The sequence below is a fragment of the Mustelus asterias genome, chromosome 7, assembly GCF_964213995.1.
Source record: "Mustelus asterias chromosome 7, sMusAst1.hap1.1, whole genome shotgun sequence".
Classification (NCBI taxonomy): Eukaryota; Metazoa; Chordata; class Chondrichthyes; order Carcharhiniformes; family Triakidae; genus Mustelus; species Mustelus asterias.
In genome coordinates this window covers 119,835,779-119,862,285 of record NC_135807.1, presented here as the reverse complement: position 1 = coordinate 119,862,285, position 26,507 = coordinate 119,835,779, and the positions used below count along the sequence as shown (strand labels likewise).

At 44.1% G+C, this 26,507-nt stretch overlaps 1 protein-coding gene across 2 annotated transcripts in view; it reads right to left on the bottom strand.

Annotated features, from left to right (window-relative positions):
* Positions 1 to 26,507, bottom strand: part of rttn (rotatin) — a 224,289-nt gene that overhangs the window by 82,851 nt on the left and 114,931 nt on the right. For both annotated transcript variants that reach the window (XM_078217148.1, XM_078217147.1), the window contains 6 exons: positions 21,568 to 21,722; positions 19,140 to 19,359; positions 17,805 to 17,933; positions 3,662 to 3,772; positions 2,683 to 2,841; positions 1,784 to 1,861 (listed from right to left, as the gene is read on the bottom strand). In XM_078217148.1, the coding sequence (XP_078073274.1) occupies positions 1,784 to 1,861; positions 2,683 to 2,841; positions 3,662 to 3,772; positions 17,805 to 17,933; positions 19,140 to 19,359; positions 21,568 to 21,722 (852 nt within the window). The remainder of the gene's footprint in view (positions 1 to 1,783; positions 1,862 to 2,682; positions 2,842 to 3,661; positions 3,773 to 17,804; positions 17,934 to 19,139; positions 19,360 to 21,567; positions 21,723 to 26,507) is intronic.

Genomic DNA, 26,507 nt, shown 5'->3' with positions numbered 1-26,507 from the left:
TTGTTTGACCAAATGTTTGAGACGGAGAATGTCATGCTCTTACTAAACTTGATGGAAAATATTTTTCTCTGAACTCTCCCTTAATTTTGTGTCTTCTTGTTATCGTATCAGACTAATGGAAACAAACCTTATCCACTGTGTCAAGCCCTTCGTAATCTTGATGGCCTTTAAGATTGTCCCTCAACTTCCTCAGGTTTATAGTAAAAAAAACAACCTCTCAAATGTATCTTCATAACTGTAAGTTCTGGTGACAGCCTAGTAAATATACACTGCACACTTTCTGTAGATTTTGCATTCTTTCTACACATTTGGGTGCCCAAATCTGTAAAATTGAGGCTTAATTTGCAAATATTTATCTCCATAGCAGCACTTCACTGTTATAAATGAAGTATTGAGGGGATGTTTCAAGTTGAGGTAAAGAAACACTGCATAAATACAAGCCCTAATTACATTATGTTGGGCACAGTCTCACAACACCAGGTTAAAGTCCAACAGGTTTATTTGGAATCACGAGCTTTCAGAGCATTGCTCCTTCATCAGGTGAATGGAGGTAGGTTCACAAACACGGCATATATAGGCAAAGACACAATTACAAGATAATTACAGATTGGAATATGAGGATAATTGGAATGTGAGTCTTTGCAGGTAATCAAGTCTTTACAGTGTGCATGGAGGGAGGGATAATCACAAGCTAAAGAGGTGTGAATTGTTCTCTTGTCCCCACCCCAGTCCAACGTCGGCATCTCCACCTGATGGCTACATTATCTTGGTTCATAGCCTCAAAGCGCCCGGGACCCAGGTTCGATTCCAGCCTTGGGTGACTTGTGTGTAGAGTTTGCACATTCTCCCCATATCTGTGTGGGCTTCCTCAGGGTGCCCTGGTTTCCTCCCACAGTCCAAAGATGTGCAGGTTAGGTGGATTGGCCATGCTAAAATTGCCCCTTAGCATCCATCCAAAGATGTGTAGGTTAGATGGATTAGCCCTGGTAAATGCCGCCAGGTTAAGGGAATAGGGATGAGTTTAGGTAAAATGCTCCTTCAAAGAATCAGTGTAGACTAAATGAGCTGAATGGCCTCCTTCTGCACTGTAGGGATTCTGTAGGATTCTAATACATCAGCTTAGGGGCGGCACGGTAGCACAGTGGTTAGCACTGCTGCTTCACAGCTCCAGGGACCTGGGTTCGATTCCCGGCTTGGGTCACTGTCTGTGTGGAGTTTGCACATTCTCCTTGCGTCTGCGTGGGTTTCCTCCGGTTACCTCCCACAGTCCAAAGATGTGCGGGTTAGGTTGATTGGTCATGCTAAAATTGCCCCTTAGTGTCCTGAGATGCGTAGGTTAGAGGGATTAGCGGGTAAATATGTAGGGATATGGGAGTAGGGCCTGGGTGAGATTGTGGTCGGTACAGACTCGATGGGCCAAATGGCCTCTTTCTGCACTGTAGGGTTTCTATGATCACAAAAGAAGGCAACTTTAAAATTCAAGATTTGCTACAAAATATATAGCAAAGCTCTGCTGGTAACAGATATATAGGTTCATTTGGTAAGTGCTTCAGAACATTGTGCACCCTTACTTGGGATTATTTGGAATAGCTGGCAAAAAATGTATAGACCTAGACAAAATCTACTTCTACTTGTCGGCTGCATTCCAAACTCAGGCATCCTTTCAGAAAAAAGACTAAGGAACAAAGAGTTGCCATTCACATAGTAAGGTGTTCTTTTGGCCTTTAAAAATAAATGCAATTAACATAAAGTTAATATAGTAATTTCTTCTGACTTTTCTTACCTGCCAGACATAATCCTTGGCTTCCTCCATTGTGGCTGGCATACGAATCATCAGTAGATTCTGCAGTATGGATGCTGCCTGAAAGAAACTACACCATTGCAATCTTTCTGTATGAGTGTGTGCGAAGCAGAATAGCAGCATCATATGAAAACACAGTGATTTTTAAAGATGTAATAGGGGAAGAAAGATTAGCATGTAGGTTCTCCTTCATTCTTTAAATGGAATCCCAACAATACCATTGGCATTGCACCGGGTTACACATTCTTGGATCATGTTCTGGGAAATCAGAAAGTGATCAATTCCTTTAATATTATATTTTTGTTGTAACTGAGATGCCTAAGCACATGGTATGCCAGCTCTGTGCAAGACAAAGCTTCTGAGCAAGTATTAAAGTAATATTTAGCTTAGTTCTATATTAAAATAGGCATAGGTGAGTGGTTGAGTCAGAGGGTAAACGGTAAGGATATCTTCTATCAAAAAATGATGATGATCCTATGAGATTATTCATGCATCATCTTCATTCAATATCCCATATGCAAACAAGTATTCTTCCAACTGAGGAGAATGTAGAGCCTTTGTGAGAAGAGACCTCAGCCATCTACATTAAGCAGCAAAAGGCATACTTTTAGACAGCTAATCCCAGTCATAATTTGTAAAAATATGCTGGCAAGGCAACATGGTGGACGTTCTAGTTGGTTTCTATAGTGTCCTATATCTGAACTAGAGGAATTGTTAGCTCTGGAGTTGCCATCTTGTTTATTGTATTTACCAAGTATAGACTTTGCTGGAGGAGACTATTTATGCAAACTATCTTGCTGCAATGAATGCAAGCAAAAGTATTGGGAGGAAGCTGAGTCATAGTATGGGTACTAACGACAAAATTTAGAAGCATTACTCACTTCCTTACGAACCATACTGCACTCAGATTGGTCCAGAAGGATATTTAGAACTGTACCCCAAAGTCCTCCAGAAATATTTTGACAGCTGGCTGCCAATGCAATGCAGCCATTTTCAACCAGAGTTAATGCTGATCCAATACCCAGACTGCCAAAGCGGACCTAAAACAATTTGAACAGAAACCATAAGTATTTCTAACACTGAACAAAATTACTACATTAACTTTGGTCTAAATCACTGGTTTAATATACATATTCTATATTTCCACTGTAGAATCATATTTCCTGAATCACATGAACAGAAAATAAACTCACATCTGTGCCATTTTTTACAATAAAATTAAAGATGTATAAAGGAGTATGAACGGCTTTAGATGGTTAAAAGGACTGGGCTAATAAGTAATACTAAGCTAATCAAGAAACAATATTAGTGAGTAGATTTACACAATTTATATAGTGATAAACTGACACCATTCCACAGGTAATAACACATACAAAATTGTACCTCTGTCAATGAAAACACATTTCCTTACAAATTTGATTTAGACCATGCTTTCTATAATTAAATCTGTGAACATTATAATCTATTTATCAGATATAGTGCTTGGCACTGATGAGAAGTACTCTGGAGAACTTCAGGTACAATTTCACCTTTAAGAATAACAAGTATTGTGACTTGAACATTGTTCTGCGCTTAAAATAATAGTGGTTTCACATGCTTTGAAGGGTGTGAATTAATATGCAACTCCATCTAGTGTAAATAAGTTTGTGCAGAACCTGACAAACTCTGTACGGTGACTGTGAAATTCAACTTGTGTATGGCTCCCAGTGGGAGCTACTGAAAAAGGTTAACGGTGTGTAGCCTGTGCAAGTATACTGGACGAGCAAAAAACAAAGTCAAGCAGCAAGCAGAACATGAGCACTGACACAGCATTACACCAAAATGATCACAATTTAAAAAAGCAACAAAACCCATATATACCTCAGGGTCTCGATCAACCCAGAGAGGAATAAGCCACGCCAGGCCCAGTCGTGATGGCATTTGATCCTCATTGTTATGATCGTATGCCAAAGACCACAGGGAAATCCAATCCTATAATAAAAACAAACAAAAATGAATGCCAAATACTAGGGTGGTTTCATTCAAGTCAAACACTCATGTGGCTTCTGTAACCTCAAACATGGCGACAGTCAGTACAGCTTTACAAATAAAATTAATGTTGATAATATTAGCAGACAGTTATAGAATGTGGGTCCATACTGGATATTCTCTCAGACCCAAAGGCAGCTGTATTCCCAAAAATCAGTAGTTTACCCCTGATGCCAAGGTTTTATGCACTAGATGCATACTACTGCATACACCTTCACATGGATTCAGACTATCTTCCAGAAGACTTGGTGATCAGCATTTGAATGAGCCAAAGCTAATTGTAAACCAATAAGCTAATTTATTTTACATGTAAAATGTTACAGAGTAACATTTACCATGATTTCAAATGTGGTTCATAATGTTCCTCTTTAAGACAAGACATTTTTAAAAGCATGTCCATTAATAAGCCACTCTCAGCTTACTGACTAGCACATCTGGAACGAGTCAGCCCCAACCTTAGAAAGTGAGTTATTAACCTTGTGTTTAGTTGTCATTCCGGATTACTGTCTTTTCTGAGCTGAAACAGAAGCCAAAGAATTGACACGTTTTCTTCTCTCCCAGCTGTGTGTGCGCCAATTGAGATAACAATCATACTGGCTAGCACCACCCTAGGTGTGAGCTTTCCTGACAGCTATAGCTACTGGGCTCAAACAAATGAGGTTATACAACATATTACTTACTCAAATGTCTTTCAAATCTCCATTGTCTCAAGATTACTTACTATGTAGAAATCATTTGTTTAGCCAGTTCACCCAGATTTAACTAGCAACCTCAAAAGCTCATCTTATGAGGCTTTACGTGTGGTACTGAATACTGTTTAAGAGCAGAAGCTTGATATAAACTATCTCAAATTGCTTGTGGATTTTTAAAAAAGTCCCGAAACATAATACTTAAACATGACCTTCCTTTTAATGTAAGTGTTAACCAAACGGTGGGTTGATGCGCACAAATAGCAGGTATATGCTTGCATTTATATAGCACCTTTCACGACCTCAGGAAGTCCCAAAGTGTTTCACAACCCGAGTACCTTTTCTGGTGTAGTCATGACTGCAATAAGAGACATAGCAGCCAATTTGTGCACAGTAAAGCCCCTCAAACAGCAATGAGGTTTACTTAAACAAAACTTGTTGATAGTTAAATATTTGGCAGGACAAGTGAAAAATTCCCTATTTCTTCAAAATGGTGCCATCTGTTCTAATCGGACTCATGGGGTCCTTGGTTTAATGTCTCACCTGAAACATGCAGCTCTTCCTCAGTGGGGCATGAACTCAGACATATTTGATTCAGAGGCAAGATTGCTATTCACTTGGCCACAGCTGCTAACTGTAGCTTTTCCCAACATATGGGCCAGGATTTTCCAGCCCTGCCCATAGTCAACAAATCTTTGGCTGGCCCGTCAAATTTTCCATTCCACGTGCACCGATTCCCGCCACAGGCAGGATCAGAAAATCACAGCCATAGTGTTGCACGAGTGGTACATTGATCAACAATGCTGCAAATTAGCACAATTCCCATTGCATACCATCTAAAATGAATTTGAAGGGGATAATGATAATTTACCACTTATATAATAAAAAATGATTTATATTAACAAGCCAAACTTAATTATCGCTGGCAATGAAGAATGGAAATGACATTCCTGAACAGAAATGGATTTCTCAGCTAAATTAGTAAATTATATCTGTGAAAACTGTTAAACTTCTTTGTAGCAGCAAAACATATATGCAACAGAAATGTCTACAGAATTTGGCTTTAAAAGGTTGCGAGACTGATTGTCTGGAAATAAAGGTAATAAAAACCTCTCAACATCAGGAGAATTATCCCAATCTGAAAGGGAAGTTTCAAATTTGTTCTGTGGAACGATCAAATGTGCAATGCAAGTTTTCATCACCTATACTCTAATCCTATAATCAGTGCTAATGTTCACTGTTATTTTGCATCTGCATTATATAAGCATGAAGCAGGTACAGAAAAGCAAAAAAAAAAAATCCACTAGTCTTTATGAATATAGGTTCAAGGTGGTAATCTTAAAAGACCCATATATTTTTAACGTACACCTTGATGGACAATTAATTATGTTGCCTCTTCTGGGAATAAAGTTGCTGCAATTTCTAAGAGTGCTCCAAAAGATCAGAGGACAAACCAATTTTCTAAGCACTCTAAGATGGATGCATGGAGAATTCATATTATCTCCGTCAAGCACAATAATTTTATGGGATGTTACATTCCTGTGTCCTTCTGGATCCCACTGTTTTTTCCTGTTCGCTGAGAGCTTACCCAGTACCAATGTGATTATAAAAGGTCCTATGCTTTTAAAAATGAAGGCACATTATGCTCTTTCAAATCAAATATGCCATATACTTGTACTGTTGTAGATACAGTGCCCCTCTCAGAAATACTTCCAAAAGCAAGGGGAATAATCACAACCCTCACATAAAACACTTTGTACAAAAAATAACTACTTTGAAGTACAGAGATGGTTGTGAAGAGGGCAGAGATTGGCAGCCATTTTATACATAGCAAAATACTGCAAACAGCAATGAGTTGAATGCTTGGTTAACCTGTTTTGGGGTTTGGAGGAGGAATATTGGTCACAGTATCAGATAAGCTCCATGTTAACCGTTGAAGTCTCAAGATCCTAAAGGTCCATTGGAACAAGCAAACAAGGTCTATGGATTTGCATCTTGGCTGGGGAAGGTGTCTCAAACAAAGCAATTCCACCCTCAGTATTGAGTTGCACTGTGAGCCAAGATTGTGTGCTCAGATTCTGGAAGGAGAGATGAAGGGCAAATCAAAGTACGCTTGTTCTTGTATATACATACCTCGAAGAAAAGGAAATTATGATATGTAAAGGAATTAGAATTAAAGTAGAAAATGTAGGAATGACATTACCCGCAATCAACCTGCGTGATGCAAATTTGTACTGATACGTTGATATCAGTCTACAGAATTATTTTGCATCTTTCTAAAATCTATTAAACAATTTGGATGTTTTTCCAATTAATGAAAAGTTTTAAGGATCAAATTACGTTTGTAAACTGAGAAGCACACAGGTCTGCTTTGTAGCTTTGTGTAGGAAGCATACATACATTTCCAAATAACCGACCAGTCACGATTTAATGCTTTGAAAATGCTCAAATTCCTAGAATCAGATCTTTTCAATATATACAATTCTTATTCAGTGACTTAATGAAAGTCACTGTATTTGAATTACTGATGTTCTCAACTAGGTACTACTTGTATAACTGACCATACCTTTCTGCAAAAGGAAATGGAAATTGTGATATGCAGTATGATGCTGTTCGAATGCGGACTATCAGTTCATACAAATGCACAAGTGACTGTTGCCACTAGTGGTACAAAACAGTACCAGCAATATTCGCTCTGATACTTGTGAGAAGGGCAGTGGGCCAAGTTGACATGTTGTCCAGCTGCCAGTTGGAAAAGTCAGAGGCAGGAGGCAGCAGCCCATCCTTGAGGACAGTTCCTGGCAATCAAGATGGGCAAGTGAAAAGATGGGCAATTGTGGGAGGGAATGGGAGTTCACGATGGTGGTGTGGGGAGAGAACAATGGGAAGGTGGCAGAGAGGAAGATCAGCAGGGAGGAGGCCAAAGGCTTCCTTGAGAGGCCAGTGGGAGTGCAGTAAAGAGCGCTTAAAATATTCAGTTGGCAGCTCCCACCTTCCTTTCAGTGCCAGGTTTCCTGAGCCCTGCGAAGGCATTGTGGCATCTGTCAAATTTAAATCAGGCTCCCACTTGTACAATGGAAGTCTAATTCAAATATGATAACCAAGTTCCTCACTGCTTGACAGCAAGACTGTCACATGGCCCAAAACCAGCCACTGTGAAAATGAAAATTGGTACATAACAGCAATAGATTGGAGATACAATTATTGAAACGTGGTTTAAGAATGGGTAATGATGGCAGTTCAACAGTCCTGGTTACAGACCTTTCAGCTGGGATCTTGTGGACAGGGCCGACTGCAGCCACAGCAAACTGATGGCGAAAAGATGATTAATGAGTTCCATGGCACAGCTTCAAATTGCTTTTTACTAGATGGTGGCCGGCTTCTTGTTTTTTTCAGTTGCACTGAGCGGTGAGCATTCCATAATACTCATGTCATGAGACTTGTAAAGTGTAGAAAGGGGGAGGCCACATTGCAGAACATCCAGCTCAGAGGTATTTACAGTAGAGATGATAGAGTCCCTACAGTTCAGAAGGAGGCCATTTGGCCCATTGAGCCTGCACCGCCAACAATCCCATCGATCCCTATCCCCGTAACCCTTACTTACCCTGACACTTATCCTGCTAACACTTACCCTGCTAATCCCCCAACACTGAGGGAGAATTTAACATGGCCAATGCACCTAACCTACACATCTTTGGACTGTGGGAGGAAACCGGAGCACCCGGAGGAAACCCACGCAGACACGGGGAGAACATACAAACTCCACACAGACAGTCACCCAAGGGCGGAATGGAACCCGGTCCCTGGTGCTGTGAGGCAGCGGTGCTAACCACTGTGCCATCGTACTGAAACAATTAAACTTCCTCAATGACATGACCCAAGAGGTTGATTACAGAGAATTGAGCAATTGTGCTGCTGCTGAAGATCAGAAGGAGATAATTGGACATTTTCTTGTTGAAAATCGTCATTACCTGGTACTTAATCTGGCACAATCATTACCTGCCACTTGTCAGCCACGCATGGCTGATGTCGAAATCCTGCTTTCAGCTGCTTTAATCATCCTGACTTCTTTCCATGCGTTTAAAAAGGATTCTTAAAATTAATTCAATATATTTATGACAGAGACTTCTGAAGGACTGCATAAATTAGAATACCGACCTGGGATTTGAGTTTTAACGATTCATTGTACAAAAAATTGAAACAGCCCTTGTTACATGTGCAAATTGTCCATTTGATGAAACCTCATCATAAATAAATAACTGATATTTGAAGCAGCACTATGTGATTTTTCCCCTTCTTGCACTGTACACAAATGCGCCTGAGCTGACACTTAGTACTTTTTGACCTTTAAAGACATTGCTCTCTAAAGTAAAATCTCCTGCAACAGCCATCTGCTCAAGGGCAGAGGTCAATGGGTGAGGCAATGGGTGAGGCAATGGGTGAGTCAATTGGGGCGGCACGGTAGCACAGTGGTTAGCACTGCTGCTTCACAGCTCCAGGGACCTGGGTTCGATTCCCGGCTTGGGTCATTGTCTGTGTGGAGTTTGCACATTCTCCTCGTGTCTGCGTGGGTTTTCTCCGGGTGCTCCGGTTTCCTCCCACAGTCCAAAGATGTGCGGGTTAGGTTGATTGGCCATGCTAAAATTGCCCTTAGTGTTCTGAGATGCGTAAGTTAGAGGGATTAGTGGGTAAAATATGTAGGGATATGGGGGTAGGGCCTGGGTGGGATTGTGGTCGGTGCAGACTCGATGGGCCGAATGGCCTCTTTCTGTGCTGTAGGGTTTCTATGATTTCTATGACAAATACATTCCAAGTATGCACTTTCATCTTCCTCATTACTATTATCCCTTTCCTGGACCTCTCTACAGAAAAGGAACTTGGCGAAATCTGTAACGTCCTGAAAACCAACAAATCTATATGCGATAGTATGCGGCTGAGGGAAATGGACAATATGGACAGTGACTGATGATGGGCTAGGGGCAAGCAGCGTTCCTTAACCTCTACATGTGTTCTTCTCCATCTCCAACCGCAGCAGCCTCTCCCCCCCCCCTCCCCCTCCACCCTTCAGAGTGACAAGATGGCTTTTACAATGCAACCGATTGATCTTGCTGTTCTTTTGGTTGCTGCTGGAGCTGAGGAGGAGGAGTTGGAGAAAGAATTGCGGGCACAGGAGGCCCAGGCCTTATCACTTGCAGGAATAGAGGGAGACAAGCACCAGAGGCAGGAGGTGGCCACCATTTGCCTGGGAGGGGGGGGGTGGGGGGAGGAGAGAGTAGAGACCCCTGCAGTTCCGTGCACGAGTGTCATTTGAACAGGTGTTGGACACCGTGTGCCGCCGACAGCTTTGCCTCCGAAAGGAGACACTGCAACACCTGTGCAACCTGTTGCAGGGCCTGGCACGGAGAGGCCGGTGGTGGGGGAGGATGGAGTGGGGGCAACCACTCTCAGTGGCTGTCAAATTGATGGCCATCTGAACTTTTATGCGACTGGTTCCTTCCAGACCCTTAGCAGAGATATATGTGCTATTTCCCAGTCAGCTGTGCACACCCGTGTCAAGCAGGTCACAGAAGCCCTGTATGCCTGGGCTGGGCAGTACATCAAATTTAACCTGGACCAGGCCCATCAGGAAGCCCGGGCTACAGAGTTCGCGGCCATTGCGGGGATGCCTACAGGGGGCCATCGACTGCAGTTACGTCGCTCTCAAGGCCCCGCTGCAGAATCCACGAAGATTCATCAACAGAAAGGGGTTCCACTCCCCGAATGTCCAACTGGTGTGTGACCATAACATGTACATTATGCATGTCTGCGCAAGACACCCAGGCAGTGTGCATGACAGCTTCATTGTCAGGAGCTCTGACATCCCGGAGGCATTTGAGGAGGATCCCAGGCTGCGGGGGTGGCTCGTGGGTGATATGGGTTACCCGCTTCAGACATGGCTGATGACGCCTGTGCGGAGGCCTGTGTCTGAGGTGGAGACCCACTATAATGAGGCCCATGTAGCCACCCGCGCGATAGTGGAGAGGTGCATTGGGCTCCTCAAAATGAGATTCCGATGCCGGGACTGATCTGGCGGGGCCCTCCAATACAGCCCAGTGACCTCCTCCCGCATAGTGATCATGTGCCGTGCCCTACACAACCTGGCTCTGCAGAGAAGTGACGTATTGGTGGAGGAGGAGGATGTGGAGGCAGCAAGGTTTCGCTGGGGAGGATGACCAGCAGGAGGAAGAGGTGGAGCACGCTGAGGCACTGGACGGCTGGCAGCTCAAATGAGGCATGCGAGGGCGGCAAGGGAGGCCCTGATCACCAGGCGGTTCACTCGCTAGGTCTTTGTGTCTGTGGGTTCCATCGCCACCCCACCCCCCCAAATTCCTTCTATCTCCTGCAACATTGTCACAACAGAGTGGTGGGCCTGGGTACTCTGTGTCAGTGAGTTTTTTTGGCAGGCAGGAGGGTGATAATGACTCGCTAAGCACCATTATGATGATGCCCTGGTGCAAACTAGTCTGACTCCTATCTGAGCTCCACATGCACGCTGGCACCTGGGCCCACCTAGGTCTGTGTAGTGGGTAAGGGATCTGAAACTCCCATACAGGGCACTCGGGTGGGTGGGGCGGGGGAGAGGAGGGAATCGCTCGTGGGTTCTAGGGAACCAGTGGCTTCCTTTTCTCAGTGACACAGCATTGAGGGGCCTCCCAAACTGACATCAACATGAAGCATCCCTCCGGCGATCATAAATAGAAGAGGGTTCCTATTCAAGACAAATCTGAGACAAATTAATCACAGGTGGGTGGTGAAAAAATATTTAATAATTGCAATAAATGTGTTTAAATAATACGTTATAATAAAAACCTGTAAAGGGAAAATGTTAAGGTGCTTAAACATCTTTCTAATTAGTGTAGCCCTTCACCTGTGCCATCTCAGTACGCCAACTTCCTAACCTTACGTGGCCTACCACTACGTCTCAGTGACTCCCCAGAATGTACATCGGAGGTGGAGGGGACCAGCTGCCTACCTCGGCTCATTGCCTGTGATGCATGTGCCGGGCGCCCTCTGGAGGCCCTGGACCTTGAGGACCCTGGCCAGCTTCCAGGTGTCTGGAACGTTTCCATGACATCCTCTTCATCCCGCTGCCCGAGATGCCCCGGGGTCAGGAAGGGGGGAGTCAGAAGGTGTAGACACAGCCAAAGTCTCCTGGCTGGAGGGCCCCAGCATGGGCTCGAGTCTTTCCTCCTCCCTTGGGGTTCTTGCGAGCCTCTGGGTCACTCCATGGGGCGACGGTGCTTCTGCAGTGAGCTCCAGAAGTTCCGCCGTCACCTGGCCCTGCCAGTCCTGGAGGACCACCTGCGTCCAACCCATGATGGTCGAGCCCTCTGTGATGGCTACCTGAGTCGGGGGCCACCTGTCAATGACCGCAGCAAGTGCCCTCTGAGACTGGGCTATGCTCTACAACCCCTAAGCCTCTGTGACTGGACCACGTTATCAAGGGCTGCTGCCGTAGCCCGCTGTGTCTCAGCGCCGTCCCGCTGGGTCTCCTGCAAGCTCTTGAGCCTCTCAGCCATGGGCCACAGAACCTCGAGAATCCTGTTCAGTCCCTCAGCTGTGGCCCGCTGTGACTCAGCCGCGGCCCTCTGGGACTCTGCTGTGGCCTGCTGTGACTCGGCCATCGTTTGGAGCCTGGCAATCATGGTGAGGATCCCCTGTCCCAGGCTTTCCACTATAGACGCCACCCTTGCAATGTTGGCCTGGGAACCACGCAAGACAGGCAATAGCTGGTCCACCTGAAAGCTTTGGGACTCCTCCCAACAGTCTCGCAGTTGGTCATGCATGGCCGTCAGCCCCTCCTGCATTCCCTGGCTCTGTTGCTGCATCTCCAGCAGCTGAGGGAGAAGTGATCTCAGAGGCCCAGCATGTAGTTTGGGGCCAGCTGAGTCCTCACCTCCAGCAAGCCCCCGCATGACAGAGGCCTCAGACGTTCCCTGCAGCAGATGTGTTGTGCTCACCAGAGAGTGACACAGAAGCTTCAACACTAACTGGACCCACTGACATGTCAGAATCTGGGATGGTGAACTGCAAGGTGGAAGCTGACGCCAAAAAGGTGCCACCCTCGGAGGTCCCTTCACCCATATCCTCGGAGGACTCGTCCGAGCTGTCCTGAACAGAATGGGTGGGAGCTGCAGCAGGGGCCTGCAGTCCAGAACGCCCCGGGGCGTCCGGATTTGTCCCTGCAATACAGGACACAAGGCAGGGAGAGGAATCCGGGATGCCAAACACATGATTCACATTTCTCCACTGAACGTAGAACAAAGCACCAAGAAAATTACATCACAGGAACAGGCCCTTCGGCCCTCCAAGCCTGTTGCGACTAGGCTGCCCATCTGATTTGCAACCCCCTACGCTTTCGGGGACCATATGCCTCTAATCCCATCCCATTCACGTAGCTGTAAAGACGCCCCTTAAAGGTTACTCTCGTATCTGCATCCGCAACCTCCACCGCAGCGAGTTCCAGACACCCACTACCCTCTCCGTGCAAATAAACATGCCTCGCACATCTCCTTTAAACTTTGCCCCTTGCACCCAAAACTCATGCCTCCGAGAAGTTGCCTAAGCGAGTGGGCGATTGACAGGTTCTCACATCTTGACGGCAGCCCGACCATGCTGTCGCTGACAGCCCGCATCTCCCCTTCCCTTGAAAGCTCCAGCGCCCCCTCCTCAAAGGGGATGAGGACCCAGAGGTCTGGCTCACCACCGACTGTCTTCGCCCTCTCACAGGTGTTATGGTCGGTCTTCTGTTGAGACAGAGGAGCCATGAAAGAAATTATGGCGTGACTCCTACAGAGTATCAAGTGGTGGCCCTTTGCGGGCAAGCACAGTGGGGCTCTTGGGGGGGATGGGAAGGAGGTGCTTAGAGGTCAGGGGCTGGAAACATGCAGGGTGCTGGGGTGGGAGGATCTGGGGGAAGATGCTAGATGGGGTTAAGCACTCACCCTTGCTGCCTGGATGAGGTCACTGACCTTTTTGCGGCACTGCTTCCCAGTGGGGGAAGTGCCCTGGCACTGACTGAGGCAACGACTACCCGACTGCCTCCCAGGCTGCATTGTCATCAGCCCCCCTGGGTCTGCGTCCTCCTGGGGAGGGGGGGGGCGGGGGCGGAGGGGGTCCCGCTTTGCCTCTGCTGCATCTATAGCCTCTCTAGGTTACCCTCAGAAAAACAGAGGGCTAGTCGTGCACACATTGTCCTGTACTGCCTGCCTGTCCATTCTAAAGCTTTTCATGGAGTTGCCCCTCGTTAGGGCAGATCAGATGCAGGCAGTTTGGCAGCGCATTCCAGCAAGTTCCATGCAGTTTGCTTGATAGCATTCAGTGGAAGGCAAGTGAGCACTTGCAGGTGCTGATGGGGAGGGGGGAGGGGGGGGGGAGGGGGGAGGGGAGGGGGGAGGGGAGGGGGGTGGGATCAGTGCCTCAATGATTGGGGACAGGGGAGAGATATGGAGGTGTCATATAGCCTCAGCGAGAGCATGCCCTCCACCCTGGAAGCCCTGGATGAACCTCTATCTGAGGTCACCATTGCAGATGTCAGAGCAGCTTTCTTGAAGGTCAACCCATGGAAAGCGACTGGCCTGGATGGGGTACCCGGACGTGCACTCAGATCCTGTGCGGATCAGCTGGCGGGAGCATTTGCAGACATCTTCAGTCTCTCTTTACAACAATCTGAGGTCCCTATCTGCTTCAAGAAGATGACCATCATCCTGGTACCTAAGAAAAACCAAGCAGCGTGCCTTAATGACTATCGGCCAGTGGCTCTGACATCCATCATTATGAAGTGCTTCGAAAGGCTAGTCATGGCACGAATCAATTTCAGCCTCCTGGACTGCCTGGATCCACTACAGTTTGCCCATCGCTGCAATAGGTCCACAGCAGATGCCATCCTGGAACACCTCGATAACAAGGACACCTATGTCAGACTCCTATTTATGGACTACAGTTCAGCCTTCAACACCATTATTCCCATGAAACTCATCTCCAATCTCCGTGGCCTGGGCCTCAGCACCTCCCTCTGCAACTGGATCCTGAACTTCCTGACCCACAATCAGTAAGGATAGGCAACAAGATCTCCTCCACAATCATCCTCAACACCGGTGCCCCACAAGGCTGTGTTCTCAGCCCCCTACTATACTCCTTATACATCTATGACTCTATGGCCAAATTCCCCTCCAATTCAATTTTCAAGTTTGCTGACGACACCACTGTAGTGGGTCGGATCTCAAACAATGACGAGACAGAGTACAGAAATGAGATAGAGAATCTGGTGAACTGGTGCAGCAACAATAATCTCTCCCTTAATGTCAACAAAACGAAGGAGATTGTCATCGACTTCAGGAAGCGTAAAGTAGAAAGGGTTGAGAGCTTCAAGTTTTTAGGTGTCCAGATCACCAACAACCTGTCCTGGTCCCCCCCTGACACTATAGTTAAGAAAACCCACCAACGCCTCTACTTTCTCAGAAAACTAAGGAAATTTGGCATGTCAGCTATGACTCTCACCAACTTTTACAGATGCACCATAGAAAGCATTTTTTCTGGTTGTATCACAGATTGGTATGGCTCTCGCTCTGCCTAAGAGTGCAAGGAACTACGAAAGGTCGTGAATGTAGCCCAATCCATCACGCAATAGCCTCCCATCCATTGACTTTGTCTACACTTCCCTCTGCCTCGGCAAACCAGCCAGCATAATTAAGGACCCCACGCACCCTGGACATTCTCTCTTCCACCTTCTTCCTTTGGGGATAAAGATACAAAAGCCTGAGGTTACGTACCAACCGACTCAAGAACAGCTTCTTCCCTGCTGCTGTAGACTTTTGAATGGACTTACCTTGCATTAAGTTGATCTTTCCTTATACCCTAGCTATGACTCTAACACTACATTCTGCACTCTCCCATTTCTTTCTCTATGAACGGTATGTTGTGTCTGTATAGCGCGCAAGAAACAATACTTTTCGCTGTATGTTAACACGTGACAATAATAAATCAAATCAAATCAAAAAAAGGAGGGTCTGCTGCCACTCTGCCTGAGATCAGTGGGGAGGAAGGATGGGGGAGTGGCCCGCGATCGGTCTGGGTGGCCGGGGGATAAGGGGGGTCAGTAATGTTGTGGGGGTGGGGCAATGTCTGTGGGGGCCGGGGGAGGCATTATCCGGTCCAGGAGGGATGTGGCAGGGGAGCAGCATTCTATCATTTTTTTCTGTGCATGCGCAGTTGGGGGCGCCGATCGGAGCTGCAGGATTTCGGGTGCTTTAAGCCCCGCCCACAGGCTTGTGCAGCGCGATTCGGAATTGCTGATATTTTTGTAGGCAGAGCGCGTATGGGGGCACCTGAGAACGGGTCTCAAAGTTGGATCATAAACACTCCCAGTCCACCCAGCACTTAGAATCAAAATGGTAAAATAGGGCCCTAAGTGTCAACTGTTTCTCTCTCCACAAACGTTGTTGGGTCAGCTGAATTTTTCCCAGCACTTTGTTTTTATTTCAGATCTCTAGTATCCACAATATTTTGCTTTTATATAAGAATTTTACAATTGAGGCGGTGTTAAAGTCAATATGTAAACACACGTACTACAATATGTTTCCCTGCCATCTGACAACGCTGATACCAATATCTTTGCACTCCGACCTTTAAACTTTTCCTTCATATTTTTAAACTTTTTTTATCATCATGTTTTTATCCAGAATATTATTTTCTCAAGTGGGGCATTAGCACTTACTCCTTCATCAGTCCTTGTTTTTGTCTCTTACCTTCATCAGTCCTAACGTTATCATTCTACATTATTCATGATCTTGATATTTCCCTTTCTCGTTTGATTTCCATGGCGCCACCTGCTGTTATTTGTTATTCCCATCTTCTGTACCTAATTTCAATTTGTTACGTTTTGACCTACTTGTCAGTTTTCTCAATTTTTCCTTCTTCTAGATCCTTGCCTTTTTCTATTACCTTTGGCATTTCTCAGTTTCCAGCCTATTTTATCCTTATTCAGTTAAGAACATAATGCTGTTTGAAGCCTCCAAAAACGGCTTTTGATGTGCTATTTATCGTTGTACCTCAATCAACATCACATTCGCAAAAGGTTGTTCATCCTTCTAACTTCTGCACCCAATTCATCCAGTGCAGTTTTAAATTCTTCTGACTGTTCATTTAAATACCCAATTTATCTTCCTCACAGTATTTCAAATTGACTTAAATGCTTAAGATTCACATCCACTGAACCTCAACCTCTATCCCAATTCCTCATTGCCCTGTTGTATTTGCTAGCTTATTTTTATGTTTCAAGTAACAGCTGGTACTTTTTAATTCTTTTTAAGCATTTCAACTTGTTTTTTGCCGACTCTAAATGCCCATGTCCTCTATCAAACAGACATGCTTACTAAATTTCTTCAATTCCACTTTTGAGGTCCATTAAGGTCTGTTTTTATTGCAAGTGCCCTTTAACTTCACTGTGGTTTCTGACTAACCAAATCAAAGCACTATAATTTTCTAAAATTGTAACTAAACTCATATCGTGTCATTAAAAAAAAAGACTTCCAACTGATTAGAGCTATACATTTTGTACACATGCTCAAAGTGTAACCATCCCCAAGCCACAGAAGTACTTCTTTCACCATATGCATGTCTCCCTTGTTCTCATCTCTAACAGTTCTAAAATGTATTACTCTATCAGCATATTTGTGCACCCACTCATTTATATTTTCTAACAATGGTAATTTTGACTGTTATCCAGTTAAATTGCCCTCCAGAACAGCTTTTCAGGTGACAGACTATAATCTTTGCAGTTTCCTTTCAGAGCGTCTGCCATGTGTTTTGAACAAAGCACACTGGTACAATATTTTGCTATTATAATGTAAATTACAATTGATGTGGAACAATGCATTGAAGTTGTTCTTAAAAATATGTTTCAAATGTAAAAACAATTGATGATTGTGCAAATGATGAGGACAGAAGGCCAATACAGCTCTCTCATCATCACACAATCTAAATTCAATGCAAAATATGGAGATGGGTTTGGTGAGTGTACCATGTACTAAAACTGGATATGCTATGCAATGAAATGATGTAAATTACTTATGTTTGAATGCTTAATCTACATTCAGCTGAACATTATGATTCATATAGAGTTGAACTGGATGCACTCGATTAAATCCAACCGCATACTCGTGAGCATATCAGAAAATATATTTGTTTTCTCTCAAAAGTAACCTTGGTGTTCATGAAATGTGCAAGGATCCCGTTGATGCTCCTACCTTATCTTTGGCATGTGTCATCATCTCGTAGGACAGCTGGAGCAAGCAGATAACTGCACTCTTTGTGACTCCTTTACCCATGAAAGACATTGCATTTCCTCCCCATTCCACGTAAAAAGATGAAATAACCTGTTAACGGTAAGAGTTAGCAGAGCCAAAAATTACAAATAAGCAAAACAATTTGACGATGCTGTGCTGAAAATATTTACCACTTGTCTGTTCAGAGGTTCAGTTATAGGGTTGGCTCCATCAGTACTGGAGAGGGTTGGGCTGGCTAGGTCTAAAGAAAGTATCTATCAACACACTTACCATGTATAAAATATTTATTTGTTTAATTTCAGCGTATTTCGAATTCCCACGTATTCATTTTTCTAATTTATCATTAAATTTTCAAACCCATTAAAGGATTATGGTTATTTCTATCCTATATTTATATCATTTAGACATCACTGTTACTGCTCTCCTTATCTCTGTTTACTTCCCTTTAATTATGTATTAGGGGCTTGATACAACTCAGTGGCTTGCTCGGCCATTTCAGAGAGCAATTAAAAGTAAGGATAGCAAATTTGCTTCCCTAAAAGGCATTAATGAATCAGAAAGGTTTGACAACAATCTGATAGTTTTGTTTAAGGTGATGGATGAGGTGCAAATCAAGTGGTTGCTTGGTCTCTTCGAGCATTTTGATTATTTTGGAGCTGCACTCATACGGGATATGGACATTGCTGCAAAGGCCATATTTATTGCACATCCCTAATTGTCCTAAGATCATCAGAGTGGACTTTCTACTTAAACCAATCCTTGTTGTGATGATGCGCACACACACAGTGGACCTCTAATTATTTGGATTCTACTTTTTGAACTTTGACATTCTATAAATCAAAGGAGATAACAGATATTTGCTTCATATTCCAGAATTATTTAATTAACATTATTTAAATTTTTTTAGCAGTCATGATGGGATTTGAATACCTGTCTCCAGATCATGAGTCCAGGCCTCTGGATTATTAGCCCTGTAACATAACCATAAGGGCAGCCTACCCCATCATACACTACATGTATTGCTGGAGAAACGGGAAATTGAGGAAAATGGTGGAGGGGTTATCAAAATAATCTTTTTGGACAAAACAGCCTTTATATTTTCCTTAAATTTCCTCATTCTCCTAATCTCCATATCGATGAAAAACTAGCACAAACTCCGATGAAACAAAAGATCATTAATCCAAAATAATAACTTTATTTCTTCCTCCACAGCATGTTCTGCTTTTATTTTAAATCTTAATTCAATTTAAAAAGTATTTCACTTTCATCAATTATTCTTGACATTTGATCCCATACCTCCAGCAGTCCAGTCAAATATTTCACACAAAGGCAAATGGAATCCACAGTGGCTGAGTGCAAGCTCCAGCCGGGGAGAGCAGTCACGTGGACCATTCCACGCAGTGTCCGCTCTAATGAAGGTAGACCATAGAAATGTGGCGCATCTGTAATTCGCAAACACTGTAGGAGTTTAAGCGACAACTGGGTTCTGAAAGGACCAGCCAACAACAGGCACTTTCTGAAAAGCAACAACACAAATCAAAATTCAGATAAAGAACTTATTTAAGTAGATCAAACATCTATAGTTAAAATACTTTAATTAAAAAGATTATCACTCATTTCAGATACAAATGGTCTTCAGATAAAAGATTCACAAAAACTTTGGTTCAACCACAATGTTTCTGCCTGTAGAAAGGTTATATAATTGGTGGGAGTCAATAGTTAGAAAAATCATGATCTCAAAAATAGCAAGTATTATCAATCACTGGAGGAAGTAAAAAGTTCATGTTCTACAGGGAATTTGAGAGGTTGGCTAGCAAACACAACTGACACTTAGCTAAAGAAGAACATTTTCCGAAGATGTTTGGATATAAATGGAAATTGTTGCTGTGGCTTTACAGAGACAAAGCAAAAAAGGATGCCAAACCAAAGGTGAAGTTATTTGGAAGAGCAACTGAGAGTTTGGTCAATATAAAACGGTTTAAAAAGAGGTTTAGGGAGGGAATACCTCAGTGGAGGAAAGCATAGCAGCCAATTGTAGAAAAGAAGGGATACACAAGCGAATGGAAACATAGAAGATAGGAGCAGGAAGAGGCCATTTGGCCCTTCGAGCCTGCTCCGCCATTCATCACGATCATGGCTGGTCATCTAACTCAATAGTCTAATCCTGCTTTTTCCCCATAACCTTTGACACCATTTGCCCCAAGTGCTATATCCAGCCGCCTCTTGAATGCATTCAATGTTTTGGCATCAACTACTTCCTGTGGTAATGAATTCCACAGGCTCACCACTCTTTGGATAAAGAAATGTCTCTTCACCTCCGTCCTAAATGGTCTACCCTGAATCCTCAGACTGTGATCCCTGGTTCTGGACTTCCCTACCATTGGGAACATCCTCTCTGCATCTATCTTGTCTAGACCTGTTAGAATTTTATAAGTCTCTATGAGATCCCCCTCATTCATCTGAACTCCAGTGAAAACAATCCTTACCTAGTCAATCTCTCCTCATCAGTCCCACCATACCCGGAATCAGCCTGGTAAACAGATAATGAAAGCTTGGGATTGGGTTACTAAGGTTGAGTAACAATTAAGATAACCAGGTGGTTAGTGGTAGAATTAGGCCATAGCCTTTGACACACTTCAAAGTTTTTATTTACAGAGATGCACAGTACAAGCACCTCCAAACCCAACAATCAGTTTCAATCTGCCACTACATCTAGGGGCACAAGGGAATCCCCAATTAATGCTCAGCACCTGAATACAATTAGATATAGTTAATATACAATTAACGTAGAGGAGTCTAAAGAAATAGCGACAGGTAAAGCCATGCAGGGATTTAACCTAAAGAATGAAAATTACAATTTTTAATCTGGTTAGGGAACCAGATCTAAAATAGGTCAGCGAGGACTGTGGAGACGAGCAACCAGGATTTAGGCTGAGTTTGGACATTGGAAGTACATGAAGAAAATAATACACAAACTGTTTAGTCAACCTGAATGCTGCAAGTCTGGATTAGTGAAACTAGGCAAGAAAATCTAAAATGTCTGCAAATGCAACTTATGTGGCTCCTCTTTCTCCTCTGACCTGGAGGAAGCAACTGATCTGTGAAGTGCACTTCCTTGATATTAAAATCATGAATTTGTTGAGTCAGAAATTCTGCACTCCCAACAGTGTCCTAGTACAATGGTAAGAGTTTTAACAACACCAGGTTAAAGTCCAACAGGTTTATTTGGTAGCAAATACCATTAGCTTTCGGAGCGCTGCTCCTTCGTCAGATGGAGTGGAAATGTGCTCTCAAACAGGGCACAGAGACACAAAATCAAGTTACAGAATACTGATTAGAATGCGAATCCCTACAGCCAACCAGATCTAGTTGGCTTCTGGTTCTGGTTGGCTGTAGGGATTCGCATTCTAATCAGTTGGCTGTAGGGATTTGCATTCTAATCAGTATTCTGTAACTTGATTTTGTGTCTCTGTGCCCTGTTTGAGAGCACATTTCCACTCCATCTGACGAAGGAGCAGCGCTCCGAAAGCTAATGGTATTTGCTACCAAATAAATCTGTTGGACTTTAACCTGGTGTTGTTAAAACTCTTACTGTGTTCACCCCAGTCCAACGCCGGCAACTCCACATCTAATACAATGGTGCAGGACTGGACTGTATTCATGAAACTAACACTGTTTGATAACTGTTGATAAAAGAAAACATATCAGCTTCAACTGTTCGTACCTGTTTGTAACAGAGGCGAGGGATCGCAACATTGTATTGAAGAATCCACTCAGCTCCTTTTGCAGCTTCTGCTTTACAAGGGTTTGAATTTCGTCCATTTCACCTTGCACAGGAGATTCAGTTTGCACCAACAAATTCATCAGTGGATTGGTTTCCTGCCAGTGAAACACCATATCAATATTATAGATCATAGAATCCCTACAGTACAGGAGGCCATTCAGCCCCTTGAGTCTGTACGGACCGCAATCCCACTCAAGTCCTATTCCCGCAATCCCACGCATTCACCCTGCTAAACCCCCTGACACCAGGGACAATTTAGCATGGCCATCAACCTAACTCGCATATCTTTGGACTGTGGGAGGAAACCACAGTACCCGGAGGAAACCCACGCAGACACAGGGAGAATGTGCAAACTCCACACAGACAGTGACCCGAGGTCGGAGATGAACCTTGGACACTGGGGCTGTGAGGCAACAGTGCTAACCACTGTGCCACCGTGCTGTCCTATTTATCATGGCAACTAAAGTGAACCAAATGTTCCATTTCTTGAAACCTCACCAACTCCCCACCCAAAAAGTGTACTTCTGTAGTTGATGCACTGCAACAGATCTTTGTGTTGTGGTTATCACTGAACCCCTGCACTGTCCATTCACCCCAACTGTCCTACTGCAGTATTGAGGGTTAGGTTGGTGAACTGCAGTGACAGGATCATAAACCTTGAAAGAACATTAATGTTTAAGCATTTTTGGATGATTTACAAATTTATCATGTTAATGAGCTTGGGAGCATGAAAAGATTTATTTCAATCCTGGCAAAGAGAATGAAACATTTATTGTCTTCGCACACAAAACATGGGTGTTCCTATCCAATATTTCAGCAAACACAATATTATCAAGTACACAATTTATCTGCTACAGAATATAGATTGGTGATCGCAGGTTTGTGGTGTTAGCCCGAGAATGGAAGGTTTAGGTCATCAGTAGTGGTATACTGTCTCCTTTGAACATGTATGCTAATGTGAAAATACAAAAATAAAACATCTGAGCTTGATAAAAGATACTGCGTGACAACCACACGACTACGTTCATCATACCCCAACAAATAAGTGGATGGTACAAAAATATTTTGGTGTTTTGGATGATACAAATATTTTGGATGGTGCAAAAACCTCAATGTCAACACAATGAAGGAGAGTGTTATCGACTTCAGGAAGTGTAGAGGAAAACATGCCCCTGTCTACATCAACGGGGCCAAGTAGAAATGGTCAAAAGCTTCAAGTTTTTAATGTGTCCAGATCACCAACAACTTGCCCTGGTCCCTCCAGTAAGAAGTCTCACAACACCAGGTTAAAGTCCAACAGGTTTATTTGGTAGCAAATACCATAAGCTTTCGGAGCGCTGCTCCTTTGTCAGATGGAGTGGAAATGTGCTCTCAAACAGTGCGCAGAGACACAAAATCAAGTTACAGAATACTGATTAGAATGCGAATCCCTACAACCAGCCAGGTCTTAAAGGTACAGACAATGTGGGTGGAGGGAGCATTAAACACAGGTTAAAGAGATGTGTATTGTCTCCAGACAGAACAGTTTAATGCTCCCTCCACCCACATTGTCTGTACCTTTAAGACCTGGCTGGTTGTAGGGATTCGCATTCTAATCAGTATTCTGTAACTTGATTTTGTGTCTCTGCGCACTGTTTGAGAGCACATTTCCACTCCATCTGACAAAGGAGCAGCGCTCCGAAAGCTTATGGTATTTGCTACCAAATAAACCTGTTGGACTTTAACCTGGTGTTGTGAGACTTCTTACTGTGTTCACCCCAGACCAACGCCGGCACCTCCACATCACTGGTCCCTCCATGCAGACACTATAGTTAAGAAAGCCCACCAATGCCTCTACTTTCTCAGAAGACGAAGGAAATTTGGCATGTCAGCTACGACTCTCACCAACTTTTACAGATGCACCCTAGAAAATGTTCCTTCTGGTTTTCTCAGAGCTTGGTATGGCTCCTGCACTGCCGAAGACCGCAAGAAACTACAAAAGGTTGTGAATGTAGCCCAATCCATCACGCAAACCAGCCTCCCATCCATTAACTCTGTCTACACTTCCCACTGCCTTGACAAAGCAGCCAGCATAATTAAGAACCCCACACACCCTGGACATTCTCTTTTCCACTTTCTTCTGGCAGGAAAAAGATACAAAAGGCTGAGGTCACATACCAACTGACTGAAGAGAACAGCTTCTTCCCAGCTACCATCAGACTTTTGAATGGACCTACCTTGCACTAAGTTGATCTTTCTCTACATTCTAGCTATGACTGTAACACTACATCCTGCACTCTCTCGTTTCCTTCGCTATGATAGGATTTATAGTTATTTGGAGAGTAATGAATTGATAGGTGATAGTCAGCATGGTTTTGTGGCAGGTAGGTCGTGCCTTACTAACCTTATTGAGTTTTTTGAGAAAGTGACCAAGGAGGTGGATGGGGGCAAGGCAGTGGACGTGGTATATATGGATTTTAGTAAGGCGTTTGATAAGGTTCACCATGGTAGGCTTCTGCAGAAAATGCAGATGTATGGGATTGGGGGTGATCTAGGAAATTGGATCAGGAATTGGCTAGCGGATAGGAAACAGAGGGTGGTGGTTGATAGTAAATATTCATCATGGAGTGCGGTTACAAGTGGTGTACCTCAGGGATCTGTTTTGGGGCCACTGCTGTTTGTAATATTTATTAATGATCTGGATGAGGGTATAGTTGGGTGGATTAGCAAATTTGCTGATGACACCAAAGTCGGTGGTGTGGTAGACAGTGAGGAAGGGTGTCGTAGTTTGCAGGAAGACTTAGACAGGTTGCAAAGTTGGGCCGAGAGGTGGCGGATGGAGTTTAATGCGGAGAAGTGTGAGGTAATTCACTTTGGTAGGAATAACAGATGTGTTGAGTATAGGGCTAACGGGAGGACTTTGAATAGTGTGGAGGAGCAGAGGGATCTAGGTGTATGTGTGCATAGATCCCTGAAAGTTGGGAATCAAGTAGATAAGGTTGTTAAGAAGGCATATGGTGTCTTGGCGTTTATTGGTAGGGGGATTGAATTTAGGAGTCGTAGCGTTATGTTGCAACTGTACACAACTCTGGTGCGGCCGCACTTGGAGTACTGTGTGCAGTTCTGGTCCCCACATTACAGGAAGGATGTGGAGGCTTTGGAGAGGGTGCAGAGGAGGTTTACCAGGATGTTGCCTGGTATGGAGGGGAGATCCTATGAGGAGAGGCTGAGGGATTTGGGATTGTTTTCGCTGGAAAGGCGGCGGCTAAGAGGGGATCTTATTGAAACATATAAGATGATTAGAGGTTTAGATAGGGTGGATAGTGATAGCCTTTTTCCTCTGATGGAGAAATCCAGCACGAGGGGGCATGGCTTTAAATTGAGGGGGGGTAGTTATAGAACCGATGTCAGGGGTAGGTTCTTTACCCAGAGGGTGGTGAGGGATTGGAATGCCCTGCCAGCATCAGTAGTAAATGCGCCTAGTTTGGGGGCGTTTAAGAGATCCGTAGATAGGTTCATGGACGAAAAGAAATTGGTTTAGGTTGGAGGGTCACAGTTTTTTTTTAACTGGTCGGTGCAACATCGTGGGCCGAAGGGCCTGTTCTGCGCTGTAATGTTCTATGTTCTATGTTCTATGAACGGCATACTTTGTCTGTATAGTGCGCATGAAACAATACTTTTCACTGTATACTAATACATGTGACAATAATAAATCAAATCAAAATATTGTTGATAATACCCAAACATCATCTATTGCAATTTTGTAAAATCCTAGCACATTCACTCAGAATGATAGAATCCTACAACGCAGAAGGAGGCCATTTGGCCCATCGAGCCTGCACCAACAACAATCCCACCCAGGCCTTATCCCCACAACCCCACATATTTATCCTGCTATTCCCCCGGCACTAAGGAGCAATTTAGCATGCCTTATCCGTCTAACCTACACACCTTTGGACTGTGGGAGGAAACTTGAGCACCCAGAAGAAACCCACCCAGACACGGGGAGAATGTGCAAATTCCACGTAGACAGTGACCCGAGGCCGGAATCGAACCAGGTCCCTGGTGCTATAAGGCAGCAGTGTTAACCACTGTGCCACCATGCTGCCCTGCCACTGTGCCACCCACATAGTGTTCACTTAATTCACTTTATTAGAGAGAATACCAGAATCCTCCATAATCAGCATGAATATCCAATATCAGAAAGCAAATTGAGTTGATTCTGATCTGGGCTGTTCAGGAGTACCACAATAAACAATCTGTTTTTACACAGCAAAATGCACATAAAGAAGCTTGCAAAGCACTTCATAAATGGGTACAAGAAAGTGCAGTAAGAAGTTTAACAACACCAGGTTAAAGTCCAACAGGTTTATTTGGTAGCAAAAGCCACACAAGCTTTCGAGGCTCTGAGCCCCTTCTTCAGGTGAGTGGGAATTCTGTTCACAAACAGAACTTATAAGACACAGACTCAATTTACATGAATAATGGTTGGAATGCGAATACTTACAACTAATCCAGTCTTTAAGAAACAAAACAATGGGAGTGGAGAGAGCATCAAGACAGGCTAAAAAGATGTGTATTGTCTCCAGACAAGACAGCCAGTGAAACTCTGCAGGTCACGGGCATTCGGCCTCTGATATTCGGGTAAGCGTTCTCCAAGGCGGCCTTCGCGACACACGACAGCGCAGAGTCGCGGAGCAGAAACTGATAGCCAGGTTCCGCACACACAAGGACGGCCTCAACCGGGATATTGGGTTTATGTCACACTATTTCACATAAATATTTCTGCTTTTTTCCTCCTGAGTCTTTATCATGCGATCCTAGAATCAGAATTTATGTCACACTATTTGTAACTCCCACAGTTGCGTGGACCTGCAGAGTTTCACTGGCTGTCTTGTCTG